Source organism: Mya arenaria, chromosome 6 (assembly GCF_026914265.1).
Source record: "Mya arenaria isolate MELC-2E11 chromosome 6, ASM2691426v1".
Lineage (NCBI taxonomy): Eukaryota > Metazoa > Mollusca > Bivalvia > Myida > Myidae > Mya > Mya arenaria.
Genome location: NC_069127.1, coordinates 12,091,143 through 12,105,881, shown reverse-complemented (window position 1 = coordinate 12,105,881; position 14,739 = coordinate 12,091,143). Strand labels below are relative to the sequence as shown.

Below are 14,739 nucleotides of genomic sequence, written 5' to 3'. Positions count from 1 at the left end.
GTGTGTTACCTAGACTCCCATGTTCGACGCATTTGATATAGCTCTAGCTGATCTTCATCCTCAGTTTCCATGGCGCCTTGATGAATCATCCCTGGGGATTCTTCACTCATGTTCAATGATCGAGTGGAAAAGTCCTAAGTTCAAAATGGCAGTTACATGATCGAAAAAAAACACAAATTAAACATATGAGTGTCAGTGAATGCGATTTTAACTTTATAACTACAATCTCACTTAATGGTATATGTATAGCGCAACTTACCCGCGACATTTGAATGAGAAACCTTAAGACAAATGTTGCGAATCCCGGTAGGTCCTCGGCCGCGGCAAGAGAAACAAACTGGTTTTGTTCAAAGTCCACCAGCTGGGTGTTCAGGAACCAAACAAAGTGGTGCAACTCAGACCATGAAGGGTCTCGCACGCCGCAATGCCTAAACAGTAAAGTCAAAATAACTTTCTAAATTCTTTGGACAAACAAAGTAATCAGCAAGATGCAATATACGTGTCTATGTATTTGCTTACCCAAGGAAAATACCAATATCATACAATTTTACTCCGCTGCAGAACTTGTGCATATATGTCCAATTAAATTAAATTCGTTTAAATTTAATAGTTATTTTAACTATAACTACATTTGCGTTGATTGGTTTAAAAATGATTCACATCACAGACATATTCAATGACTGGTTCAATAAAGATCACTTCTATCTTTATTTATAAATGAAGAAGGTTAATGCCAAAGGTACCAGCCAAATAATATTAAATAAAGATGACTTGAGAACTTCGGCATTAACCTTGTTTTTAGCTTTCGACATGCATCACTCACCTAAGCAGAACATCCAGGCAGGTTTTAGGATCGCCTTCTGCCTCAGATGGTCTGACAGATTCCAGTGATTTCCGCTCGTCCAGCCTCAATAGGTACTGGAATGTTCGCTGAAAAACTGGACTCCGGAACTGCTGCTCATCGAAAAGTTGGTCATTTGGCATAAAATCTGTAATTGCACGTAAAATAAAATAGATTTTAAACCTTCCAGTCAAATTGTGAACAATACCTCCACCTTCTGAAAGATAGACAAGCTTTCAACTCACTTAAATACAGTCTGGTGTTTAAAGCAATATAACTCGCTCTATTATATTAAAAGTAACATATTTTGGTATTTTAATTCAAAACTTTTTCTGAGCAAATTTAATATGATTGCTTATTATTTTTCTATACAGAATTTGAAAGCAACACACCTTGGACAGATTTCCTGCCAGAATATATTTGAAGGCTTTCATCAGGTGAGCGACAGGTTGAATCCGGAAAAAAATTAAACACCGGATGTACGAAGTGTGCCTCCTCCTGCAAGCAATCAATGCAAAAACATAAAACATTTTTTACACATTACCTATTGTTTTAAAGGGACTAGATACCAGATGATCTAAAAATCGGCAAATACAGTATTTCCTCAAAACAAGCCTAGATTTGTCAATTCGAGCTAAAAGAAAGCCGACAAAACATCACTTTACATGGTTACAATAATAAACGCAACAATCCTGTTGCTGTCTCATATGTATTTCCACGTTTAAAATGGGACATTATTGTTCCTCAGTTTAAATCATACCTGTTTAAGAGAACAGATAAATATACCGAATATTTTTTAAAACTTACTGGGATTTACGTAGTAGACAACCCTAGTAAATTTTGAAATGGAAAACTGCGCACAAACTGCGAAATATGCATGTGTCTTCAGCGCAGGGATACATCAGTAAGTAAGTAAGTTTAAATGCGTTGTACACAGCCATGTAAATTTAATGTAAATTTTTGAAAAAATTCTTTTTTTCTTGAACTTGTATTATCTGGTGTCTAGCCCCTTTAATATTCACATTTTACATTTTTCATCACAATAAAGAAATGTCAATGTCTGCTTCTTTCAAGACACTAATTTGCACATACATTCGCATCTGATCCTTGAAACATAATCGGCATTGCTTCTATGAGATACAAATCATGCACGGATCTCCGCCAGACGTATCCGGACTTGTCCACCAAACAGTTCAGTATCAGCAAGTTGAACAAAACGTAGTCAACACCTTCCTGGACCTGTAATTTACCACGACAAGTCAATTCACATACGGATACACATGAAAAAAGTATATTTATGTTTCAGTATATTAAGATTGACTTGAAATACTGTTAAAGACTTCTATGTTTATACAATAACCTTGCATACATACAAACATTAAACTCTCTGCATATAAAATGCACTTTTAATGGATGTGTTAACATACTCCATTTATACTCTTGGGAAATCCTACAACTTATTCTGGCATACACATAAAATTGTTTTTTTCATACCTCATGATTCATATTTAGATGGAATATTCGCGCGGAATGTTTCCGTGGGTCTGGCGTGTGCTCAAGAAGTCTCTGTATGAAGCTATGCAAGTTGATCACTTTTTCTTGGAGAGGTATTGACACTTTTCGTGTATCCACCAACTTGTTTTTACGATATATCTGCGCTTGCACTGCCTCATCCTTTCGGTGCACAAACAATGTTTTCCCAACCCCTGCTCTGGTGGATTTTATAACACGCACTGTTGATCTAAAAGAATATCATAAACACATTCACATTTTAGTACCTTCTGGAAGTAACTCCAAAACGTAAACTATCATGTTTAACATCGTTTCAGCAAAAACAGATCCAGTTATCTTACATTATTATTACTTTTTATATATTTTGAATATCTTATACCCATTGAAATCAACCATGGCTGCACAGGGTTTGCCAGCTAATGCCGGAGCCTCCAGATGACGAGACACGTATTCCTTTAATTGACGCCCATTGACTGGTCCAACATGCCGCACATACTTCTCCAAAGACGATACAATCGTTGAACGATATTCGTTATCTGATCCGCATATGATGAACAAACGGTACTTGTTATCTAGTAAAATAGATTTTATTGTTCAGTACCAAACATTTCTTAATAATTAAATTACGTATAGTTACTCTTCGTTAACGATATTATGCTTCAACGTGGTTCCGAATAGATTATGCATGGTCGTAAATGTTTGTTTCAAACATTTGATTTGTCATTTGAAAATCAATCTCAAGACTTATTTTGATGGCATTTGGATATTTTATTATAACTTCAATTGTAACCTTTCCAGACAGTAACTTTAAACAACTGAAACTTTGAATCATGTGTTTCTGTAGTACCATCTGAGTGTCTAATGTCCAACAGTAGCTCTTCCAGGCAATGTTCGGCTGTCTCGCTGACATCAAAATCCAGCAGGTCCGCATGGAGGAGGCAGTGAATTTTACCAGAGCTGTCATATATCGCCCGTCGCCAAAATATGCTCACCTGATAATTATAAACGTTAAATACACCGTAATAGGATAGAATGAGATCCTTTAACAACAATTCTAACTAGTTGTAAATACTTCTTATAAAATTATTTAATAAGTGAAGTCTTACATGGAAAGAAAACCTTAGGCGTTATGTTTTGAAAGCGCAAACTATAGGTTGATGTAGAATAAAATTCATAAAAATGCGCATTTTTAACTGGGGAATTTAAGGCCAGCTATTCATTTCAAAAACACATATATAAAGGCTAATATATTATTATCTGTACACAAATCATATGGTTTATTTTAGTTCATATTATTCAAATATGAGTTAAATATAATAAACCATTAGAATTTAAAACAAAACAAAACACACACACACAATTGCATCCACCAATAGTGTGCGCCTTTTAAGTACTGATTTTCTACACTAAATGCGGTATACCTCATCGGCAGTGGTGTCTGAGGTACACACGAGGACTTCATCAGACTGCGGCAGGGGTTGGTCAGGATCGTACATATAGATTGACAGTGCGACACTAAGAACTTCATCTATATAGACATAAAAATACTACGCTTTATATTGGCATTGTACGCCTGTTAAAGATCTGCAGTTAAAGCAATTATTTCGATATTTTTACACCATAAACCACATACATCTATATTAACTTTGTAATATTTATTTTCATTATGATACAAACCGCTCTTTGGGAAAGCAATGGTCAAAAATTAGCAAAAATGAAGATACAGTATAAGTATGCAACTTAAAGCATTATTAACCAAAAATACAAATGTATTATTACCACTTGGACAAACCACGAGGTTTGGTTCCCTTTCCACATATACCAGCGGCATGTTTCTTCTGATATTTCGCTCATCTGTAAGTTAAAAAAGTGATACCTAAAGAAAAATATCTGTCTTTCGGGCAACCCGACCATACCTTGCAAAATCCACAAGACCCTTTCATCGACCCTAGTCTTTGTTGTTGTTATTTGACATTTCCCATTTTAAGATGATTATGACTGTGAAATGCCAGCTGTTTTGCCAATGCGTAATTCCATTTCGTAAAGTAAAAAAAAATTCTATAAAAGATATTTATCGATACTTGCAGACGCCAATACGTATCGATGTGCAAGCCAGGCGTATCCTTTAAATTAGTTAAAAAAATATTACCGTACTGTAAGATTGTCCTTTTTTCACAAATTGCGTCCACATTTCAACAATGTCACTATCATGTTAAAAAAATATTTTAGAATTAGGTTTTGGAACCGCAATGGCTATAAACAGTGACAAATGAAGCAATCATGATTTGTTTCTGTTTTGATTAGGCAATAACAAAAACATTATTCCTACTCTTACTATCAATTTTGACCGTTACCCTAAACACTGAAATATTTAGTTTACGGCTAAGTTAAGTCATCTCAAATCAATGAAAAAGTGTTCATTTCAAACAAAGAGAAATATACATCAGTGTGTGTATACCACGTGATAAATTACGTCATATATGCTACGTCGGAAGGCAACATTTTGCTTAAAATGAAGTCTTAAATCAAAGATAATTTTTCTCTTACAACACCATTTTAAATTAAACAAAGGGCAGTCTATGTCGCGTAAAGAGCCCCGCATTTGTTTTATTACCGACATTAAAGTCATTAGTTTCATCACACACTTCGACAAACATGTTTCCAAAATAATGTTTTGACTGTGCTCCGTCAGACGGCCGAATTGCGAAAAGGTATGTCGAAGTGTTTAATGAAACTAAACACTCAATCAAAATCTGGTAAAAGACCGAAGGCAGGGCTCCGTAAGATGCGTAGACGGCGCTAAGTTTCATTTAAAATGGTAAATAAATAGTGAAGATATCTTTGTTTAAAGTCTTTTTTCAAATAAAAATATTGCCTTCCGACGTAGCATTTATGACGCAATTTATCACGTGGTATACACACACACTGTACATGTATATTGGGTTATCTTATCACCAAGCTTTTGACAGAATACCGTAAGTATTTCAGTCAGATATTTAGCGAGTGTAACAAATCAGTAATATTTTACTTGCAAATAAAAAAAAATATACTGCCTAAACTGACCACTGAAGCTCTTAATTTCGAAATTTATCTTAAAGAAATATTACTTCTCAAAAATATTAATTAAAAAAATCAAAATGTAACAGCATATTTGCAATGTGTTGAAAACTACTTCAAGAGAAACTTGTATTTGATATATGTCGTATTGGTAACTCACCTGTCTCAGCAAGCATGTTGAGGATGATTCCCAAATGTTCCAGACTTAAATAATCACTGATGTTCGATGAGATCGAGCAAAGGAAGTTTTTCCACAATTCTTTGAGATCATTTATTAGAGGTTTTACACCGATATTCCTGAAATGCCAAAACACCTAAATTTATAATACAGGTAATTTGTCTTTATAAGTTTTTTTCAGCAAATCATATAACACATTTATAACAAAATGAGCATAGCAAAGAACATAGTATTCTTTAATAGAACTCGAAACATCAAAGCATAAAGAGGAGTGCATAATAATTATTCTGACTTTAAATATTCTAACAACATTTCTTGAACTTATACATCTTTTAAAACATACTTCATTCAATATCCATAACACACTTAAATGGAAATATATTTTGTGTTCTAAAATTATGGTTAGTTAGAAGAAACGTCGCCCATCGTTAATGAAACTACATTTTAACAAAAAAATAGTTCTGTCAGTTAGTTTTGTATTCCTTTAAGTACCTTTTTCGACTCCAAAATATTTATTTCTTGTTCTAAATCTGGTTCTCTCAGTCTCTTTCAGGATGGCGTTTAATTAACCATTGTGGCACAAAAAAACCCCAAGTCTCTAATTTTAATAACTTTTTATTTATATCTCCAATATTTGAAGTTAATACAAACAGTACATACTTCACGCAATTGTGGTTGCTTAAAGACAGTACTGTAGCAGCACAATTTACAATGGATCGGTATCTTAATTACTACTATTCAATAAATTAATGGCACAGACATTTTAGGTTAGCTGAATTAATTGCAGAGGCATTTCATGATAATTGCATTACTTTTCAAAGACATTGTGTTTTTCTGACCGAAAGTTATAAAAAGTGATCGGATCAAAAGACCAGGACAAAAACGCAGATTCTGAAAATGCGCCGCTTATATACTAGACAATCGGCTAGGAATATAGTAATTAGGAGTTCTGAACAAAAGAAAAGTCCCTAAAAATTAATCATCCAATGGACTAAATCAAGGAATTCCTAGTTTCAAAAGACGGTACTTCGATCAAGAAAATAACAAATAATATACATATGACAATACACGCGCATATGCATATTAACAAAGGGTGGTAATTGTAGACATGGTGACATCAATGTACTGCCATTTTACTTTGAATCATTCGCAATTGTTACAACAAACATACTTTACATAACCGGAGGATTCCATTTCTGGAACGCGCGTATATTACAAAATAGTACAATGCCATAGCAAGTAAAGAATTGTATTAATTTAACAAAAATGATAAGTAATTATCGAATGAAAGTAAAATCTGGAAATAACATTCATGTTTTGGAAATGCAACAATGCATCACGACGCCCTATGCAGTTTCCAACAAAAACAATACGGCGAAGATGACCGTTCCTGAACAACTTCAGGAGTTACTCAATTTGGTAAAAACTGTTAACAATCAATACCTTACAAGGTATTTAGTTAATGATTACTTCAACACCAACCCAAAGTATCAGAATATTTATGGATTGTATCGATTGTATTTGATATGAAAGTTAACCATACAATAATGATGCAATTTCAAATGTCAACAGGGTCATATATTACAATATAATCCAACAATTTGAGCGGTATTTTAAAAGGTGATATGGTCTGTTGGTAAATGCGTCACCTTCTAGTTGTGACTTTGCTCCCCATCAGATTACTTTTATTCTGGCACATGAAATGGCATAAAAAATAACTAACCGATGATTTAAAGCTGAGGTTTTAACTTTAAAATCATTGAATTTGAGAGGTTTGCAAAATAAGTCCTCTGTGTTGCCTTTCTACATCAAACATGCCTTTTTATGCTTGAAATGTGTTCAGTTCAAACGAGTAATGTTAAAGGATTTTTTTGTCATTTTCGCTTTTTAACCTGGTAATTTATAAAGAAATTGTAATGTAATATAAACCTGAATGCAAGCTATATAGTTTCAACTCACTGTTTTAATAATTATCACAATTCTTACCTTTTGTGTCCAAGACTGGTTACAGATTGCTTGACTAATGAGCTTATTGAGGTTGAGGAGAGACTCCACCCAGGAAACTTATGACCGATATCTTTTGTGTCCCCAACATCGTCTCGATTCATCTCAACATCTTCATTTTCTCCATCTGTTTGTTCCATGCACCAAATCATGGCTGAAGAGAACAGTGACAAACATAAAACAACATAGCAAACGAAAAAATAATATTTGTATAAATATTTATGTGAAAAACTACAGAAACAAGCTCAGTAGCAAAACGTTTAATCATAAACCCGGTCTGATGGCACAAAGTAAACGCCAAAGACATAGAACACAACAAAAACAAAAAATCACAAACATGAAACATGGAAGAACAGAACAAAATTCCACAAACAGCACTTTCACCCTCCAAATCTGTGTATGTTATAAAGTTATAATTTAAAGGTGAACGTATTAGATATGCTGAATGTTACCTTCAGTCACTTCACAATCGTCAATGTCTTCCTGTTTCACATGTTCAACAGATTTCCTTGCCACTGCTTCGTCACACCCAGCCTCCACCAACTCATGAATAAATCGAGCAACCCTCTCCTCCGGTTGATCACCAATTTCTTCTTGTTCATCGATTTCAACAGAGGTCTCTTCAGATTCATCTCCAATCACAAATAATTCCTTTTTGGCTTTCTCCATGGCCAGTACTACATCTTCTGTAGATTCAACATATAATCAGGGTAAGATGTTTAGTTCACATGGAATGTCATCATAATTCATTTAACAGCTTAGCCACTAGGAATGAAACAAACATTTTTTCATGGCATTATTTTATTTCTCAAGAACACGTCGATAACTGTTAAAAAATGAAAACAATGATATTTAAAAAAAATGTAACCAAACAATTCGAATACATATTTAGTATATAAAGTATTCGTTTCCAAAGTAATAAGTCTTAATACCAGTATATGTATCGATGAAAAATGCATAAAGGCCCCAAACCTTGCGAGCAGTTTTCTTTCACAGCAGACAAGAGTTGGTAAATTCTCTGTGTTGGCTCCTCGTTTGTCCCCATTTTTACAAGCTCCCGTTGAAGAATCACAAGCTGATCGATTGTGAAGAAGTTTAGGTAAAGATAATTCTTCCTTTTCTCTTTTATGAAGTCCAACCATTCACTATAACAGTTCTCCATAAAGTCGGCAATCTTGGGAACCATATCTTCCAGCCCTTCCGTATCAGACTTCCGACCCTGGTACACAAGTACATACATCTCTCATAGACATCATCACTTCAAGAATATTGTAAAACAAAATACAACAGTGTAAAAGAGAAAACCGCTTTTTAGGTATCTGCAAACTTAAAACATACTTTCATTTTCGGAATGTCCTCTTCCTTCCCGAATTCCAGTGTCACACACACCGGTCCATCTTGTCCCAAAGAACAGAGGAAGTTTGCATTCCACCCGTTGAACAGTACACACCCAGATGAGCACAGTTTCAGGTACACAGAGCCCAGACGTGTCATGCTGTCAAAGATCTGAACAACAGGGAAAAGAATCATCATTAAAAGTTTTTGTCAATAACAAGTAGGCATGTTAAAATAAGGTTTTTGAGAACAAAACAAATTGTTTTTCTATTTTAGGTACAGAAACCTTATATGCAATCCAAAAGTAAGCATCAATTTTAACTGCAGACATTTAGTTAAACCATAACTTTTCTGAAATAGCAACCTATACAGAACAGACCGAAAATCCATTACCAACGTGTGCTACACATGTCCTTGTTATATAATACCAAGTGTCTTCAATTTATGTTCCTCATAAAAAGAAGTAAATTCATTTTAAGTCATAGCAACCATCTTTATTTGTTCCAAGTTTTAGTACAATGATGCTTTTTATAATGAAACTTTATGATCACACAGTTTTAAACCTTTTATTTTATAATGCAGACTGTGTGTGGTGTTCATAGTTTCAAAAAAATGACTGCATCGTATCTTTCAAAAGTTGTTGCATTAGGTGCTCTGAATTGTATTGCACCGTCTGCAGATAGAGCTTGGATCTCTAATCATAGAAGTACTTGGTGTTTACCTATAAGTTTTCTCAAGTTAATGTTAACTTTGATAAGATTTACCTTTTGCGTTTTTTCTTTATTTAGGATTGTTGAGATAAGATTGAGGTTTGTGCACTGAAACTGGTTTAAACCCCAAATAAATTACATTTTACTGACGGTTCCAAGGCGGTTCCTAACAATCCTTGATAAACATACCTAGTTTTATATATATATATATATATATATATATATATATATATATATATATATATATATATATATATATATATATATATATATATATATATATATTATGCATGCACTGTGCTGTTTGTGGAGTTTTGTGCTGTTCTTCCATGTTTCTTGTTTGTGATTTTATGTTCAATGTCTTTGGCGTTTACCTAATGCCATTAAACCGGGTTAATGTTTAAACTTTTTTCTACTGAGCTTCTTTCTGTAGTTTGTCGCATAAATATTGCCTCTATAACCCTAATAAAATCCAAATGAGTGTCTTTACATGAGCTTCATACCAAGCTTCACCATTTTATATCATTTCAAACTAATGACATGAAAGAAACCACTTTTTCTATTTTTTAAGCTTGATCACAGATGCATTCTAAAGGTACATCTTAACAGGAGAAATCTGTATACCTAGTTTAACTATAATACATCAAACCTTAATAGTTATTGTGAGGATAGGATGTTTTTCTATTTTAAGAATCAGGGACCTTGAAAGGCTCCATCAAACCTAATGCATCTCCACACAACATTTCATACCATGTGTTGATGCTAAACATCAAGGCTAACTTAGATTATTGAGAAAAAAAAACAGTTTGGCGCCTGCCTACCCACCATTTTTATTCAAATAAATATTTTTGATGAAAACCTGAAAATATCTTTACTTGAACGAATTTTCCTTAAATATGGCCGACCTCAGAAATATGAATACAAACCATTGTAAACCTGTCCACATTCACTTCACTCTTTTTATCCGTGGATTTCACAATTGACGAGTCAGATTTGCCAGCAACAAGCATCAGTCGGCTCTGTAAATCCTGGAGCTGGTCAAATGTATAGTGCTTCTGTTGACGCTGGCCATCTTTTCCAGGCACCGTGAGCTTCATTATATCTTTAATCATCTTCAGGAAAAGAAAACAATAATAGATTGAGCTGAAAATTGTATTATTTTTCAACAAGATCACTGCAAAAAGATGCCATAACTCATCATTTTTTCTAATTTGATTAAGGAACATAACGTTACAATGACTGTTATGGTTATGGGCCTTGCTATGTATGTGTTTTGCCACTGGCTACATGTATTTTGTAAAATGACCACCACCCCTTCGAATTTAGGGTCTTTAAAGGATGTCTGCTTTACTCAGGACTCAAGGTAGTTATATGCTTTATCAAGAAGATGACGCCAATGTGGCAACCCCGCATTAAAGTCGGATTTCTTTTATTTGACGATGCAATTTTGCAAACATAAGACTTGAGTTAGTGACCAAAAAGACCCATATTTATACTTATCTGAGATATGTTCATACAAACAACCTGATCAAATTTCATGAAGATCAACAAAAACAATTACATTGTAAAGGAAAAATAAACATTTTATATAAAAAAAATCAGCTTTTCTAAAATGATAAGTCCCAGACACCAGGTTTTTGATCCTAGATCCAAGACACACCAAAGAAGCAAAATATAAAGATACTGAAAATACAAGCATTGACTGTGAAGCTGACGGGTCAATGGTGTGTGTGCTCGTGTGAACGCATATCTGTGTGCGCGTGTGTGTGTGTGTGTGCGCGCGCGTGTGTGCGTGTCTATCCAAATGTCATAAAAAATGAAAATTTCTTTTTTAAATATGTATATTTTGCTGAACTGATATTATCCTTTATGTGACTGAGATATCCTGCAGAGAGAAAAACTGTAAAAGTTTAATGAAAAAAAACAACTGATGACATGGGGAAAATATCTTTACTAAGATTTCACCTAGTTAACTAGTTTTTGGCCGTAGATGACCCATTTTCACAAATGTCCGAGACAACATGTAGAAAAGCATTATGGCAATGTTTCATAACAATTAGATAAAATAATGAATTTATGACATGGGGAAAATTCTTTTTGACGTGATGTTGCCTTTATTGCAAAAAAATAAGACAATATGTAGACAAGTACTTTGACAAAATTTTATAACAATTTGATACAAAAACTTTTGAGTGTATAACATGGCATTTAAACATTAACGCAGATTTGTCTGCACCCCCCCCCCCACACCGCCCTCTCCCTCATCGGGTACATGAAAGTTTGCCTATGCTACGCTCCTTGGCTCAATTAGATAGTTATATAAATTACCAATATCACCCTCATTAATAGTGACGATGAGAACAATAATTTGACAATACATTTCCTTAGAAATAAAACAGCAGTTACGTTGATTAACAGTATTCATCCTTAGGTTATTAGAACCTTCTAACACATGTATTTCTCCTAGCATGCAATGAACTACTTCTCTAAAACGAGGTGTTGTCTTCCATTTTGTAAAACCTTATCTCTGTGATTTTGTAAAATAGCAATTACCATATCGGACGAATCTGAACCTTTCCATGCTCCTTTCCCCACGGTGTAAATGCCTTCTGCATTGATGGCCTCAGCTTGCATGAGAGATGTCACCTCGACCGAACCGTGCGCTTTTTTTATATCTTTCAGCCATTCTAGTTCACGGTTTGTGTCAAGCTGCATCAGAAACAGGTTGGTTACATTTGAAGATACTACATGTTCATATGTATATCAATGAAAAAGTTTATTGATATCTAAAGGACAGTCAAACAAATATTTTGAACAAACAGGAGAGACAGTATATTTGCCAAAACATATAAGTGAACCTTTTAAAATTAAGACAATTAGTAATGAAATACGGGCGGGTTCTTAATAACTAAGCAATTATTATATACGATTTCTACTTCATACTTTTACAGAAAGACAGGAAATTCAACTTACCAACTGTTTCGGCAACTTTGGATTTACAGCGAGTTCCTTCCAGACAACCTTACACATCTCTAAGAGGCGTGTGTAGTTACAATCCGTCTCATCTAAGTCAAATATGAGTGGTGAGTATCCAAGAACGGCTGAATGCAGGCACTGGACTTTGGCAATGTTCAATCGCTCTTCCCCAGCAGACATCATCGCAAGGTCAACAAACACTTTCAACTCCTTTTGACCCGCTGAAAGAAATAATTTTCTCTAGAAGAGAACTTACTTACTTGTGAAATTGGATAGTAAATTAAAGACATTTTAAAAACCGATTATTTTATCTTAAATTTAGCCATTTTACAGACATGTTATACATGACAATTACATACATGTGTGCATGGATTCCTTCAGCCATTTAACAAGTTTAGCAGATTTGACAAAAGCATCGAGGCAATTTGATTCCTTTTTTGTGATATCCTTTAAAATCTCGCATGTTTGCATCAATTTTTTATCAAATTCTCGAAGTTTGAAGTTTCTGCCAGAATGCTGTAACAAAAATCATAAAATTAATCAAATATTTTGACAGTGACTTTCAATCTTTTGACACAAATCATATCAACGTCAAGCGATTTTTGAACAACACTGGATTATGTTACAAAGTAAACACGTTGGTGCTAAGTCTTGTCAGTTTTTCTCAAATAAGCAAATATTGAAGCTAAAGTGATGTAATTGCTTTCACCGATGGATAATAAGTGCTATGTTAATATCATTATCAGTTGTTAGGTAAGGCCAATGATAAAATGATTGTGATACGCTGACATGTGCATGGACAACAATGGCTAGGATGAAGATTTATTGTTTTATGGTTTTGGTTTATAGATTTTAAAACAGGCAATGTAAAAAGCATGAAAATCTTAGCCTACTGAGACAATAGTCTTGATAGCCTGATAATCTCCAAGTAGCTCGTACTGTTGCTGAAATTTTAAAATGACTTTTGCGCCTGTGACACAATCAGACAGTTGCCTGTTCTGCTTTATTTGTTTGATCCTTTCATTAGCTGTTTTGCTCTGTATCTCCAAATGCATCATTTCCCGTAAAAGTATTTCATCGTCATCTTTTAATTTCCCAAACATTCTTTCTGCATCTACAAACATCAATTCGCCTGTCTTCAGTTGTTGGCAGAATTTAGTCCATCTGCAAGAACAAAAAACAAACGTATTTGTGTCCATTCGTCATATTTTTAAAGCTAATTATAACTAGTGCTATCACAGGAGAAATGAGTTCCCCAGCATGCTGTCTTGACACAGGATGTTATTTATAAAATTCAGACATTAAAATATAAGGTACAATAGTTGACTCATGATTATTCCAAGGGAAGTCTTATTTGCCACAAAGTTAATGCATTTGTCTCCACTAAATATGTACATCATTTGTATAATAAAATAACACCTGTGGACCGCATTTTCCCCACGTACAAACATGGATGTATAACATCAATGCTTACAGATAAGTCAAATGGCAAGTACATTTTTTGTAACTCTCAGAGAAGAAAGCCATGGCTAGCCAAAATCGTCAAACACTATTTCACTTCATGGTGATAAAAAAATGCCAGACACTCCTTAATATCATGGAAGTATTGTGTACCAAGTCCAAGACTATCAGCGTATCAAATTAATGGCTCTGCGGTAATAGTTTGCTCCACAAAAACCAAATATAGGTCAATGCGTAACGAGACGCCAACAAAAAACATGCACGCCCGTCGAATGAGCCATTCACACAGGCAAAGTTCAACCTTCAACTTCAATTTTGACCTCTAACAGTGACCTTCACCTTTGGGCTACAAACCTTGGTCTTGTTCGTGATACGCCACCTCATCATGGTGAACCATCATGGCAAGTGTTTTAAAAATCCTATAATGTTTGGTCAAGTAACAGCCCAGACAAGGTTAAGTCCGGACAGACAGACGCACTGCCGCACAGACGTACGCATTAACACAGATACGCAAGACACAACCTTTCATCACGATGGCAATGTGGATAAGGTATGAGATATCTCTTAAACTGTTAGAGAAGTTCGCTCAACCAGCTTTTGCAAACATACTGCCAGACTTAACGACCACCCGATGGTGATCCAATATAGACCCTTAAGTCTTGGTT

At 34.5% G+C, this 14,739-nt stretch overlaps 1 protein-coding gene across 3 annotated transcripts in view; it reads right to left on the bottom strand.

Annotated features, from left to right (window-relative positions):
- LOC128237319 (E3 ubiquitin-protein ligase rnf213-alpha-like) overlaps nt 1–14,739 on the bottom strand; it is a 102,596-nt gene that overhangs the window by 36,765 nt on the left and 51,092 nt on the right. For all 3 annotated transcript variants that reach the window (XM_052952720.1, XM_052952721.1, XM_052952722.1), the window contains 20 exons: nt 13,507–13,777; nt 12,973–13,129; nt 12,611–12,834; nt 12,191–12,346; nt 10,564–10,749; nt 8,931–9,098; nt 8,565–8,811; nt 8,045–8,278; nt 7,575–7,746; nt 5,571–5,707; nt 4,133–4,207; nt 3,775–3,881; nt 3,201–3,345; nt 2,733–2,925; nt 2,336–2,582; nt 1,934–2,080; nt 1,234–1,339; nt 824–989; nt 260–428; nt 10–134 (listed from right to left, as the gene is read on the bottom strand). In XM_052952720.1, coding sequence (XP_052808680.1) covers nt 10–134; nt 260–428; nt 824–989; nt 1,234–1,339; nt 1,934–2,080; nt 2,336–2,582; nt 2,733–2,925; nt 3,201–3,345; nt 3,775–3,881; nt 4,133–4,207; nt 5,571–5,707; nt 7,575–7,746; nt 8,045–8,278; nt 8,565–8,811; nt 8,931–9,098; nt 10,564–10,749; nt 12,191–12,346; nt 12,611–12,834; nt 12,973–13,129; nt 13,507–13,777 — 3,432 coding nt within the window. The remainder of the gene's footprint in view (nt 1–9; nt 135–259; nt 429–823; nt 990–1,233; nt 1,340–1,933; nt 2,081–2,335; nt 2,583–2,732; nt 2,926–3,200; nt 3,346–3,774; nt 3,882–4,132; nt 4,208–5,570; nt 5,708–7,574; nt 7,747–8,044; nt 8,279–8,564; nt 8,812–8,930; nt 9,099–10,563; nt 10,750–12,190; nt 12,347–12,610; nt 12,835–12,972; nt 13,130–13,506; nt 13,778–14,739) is intronic.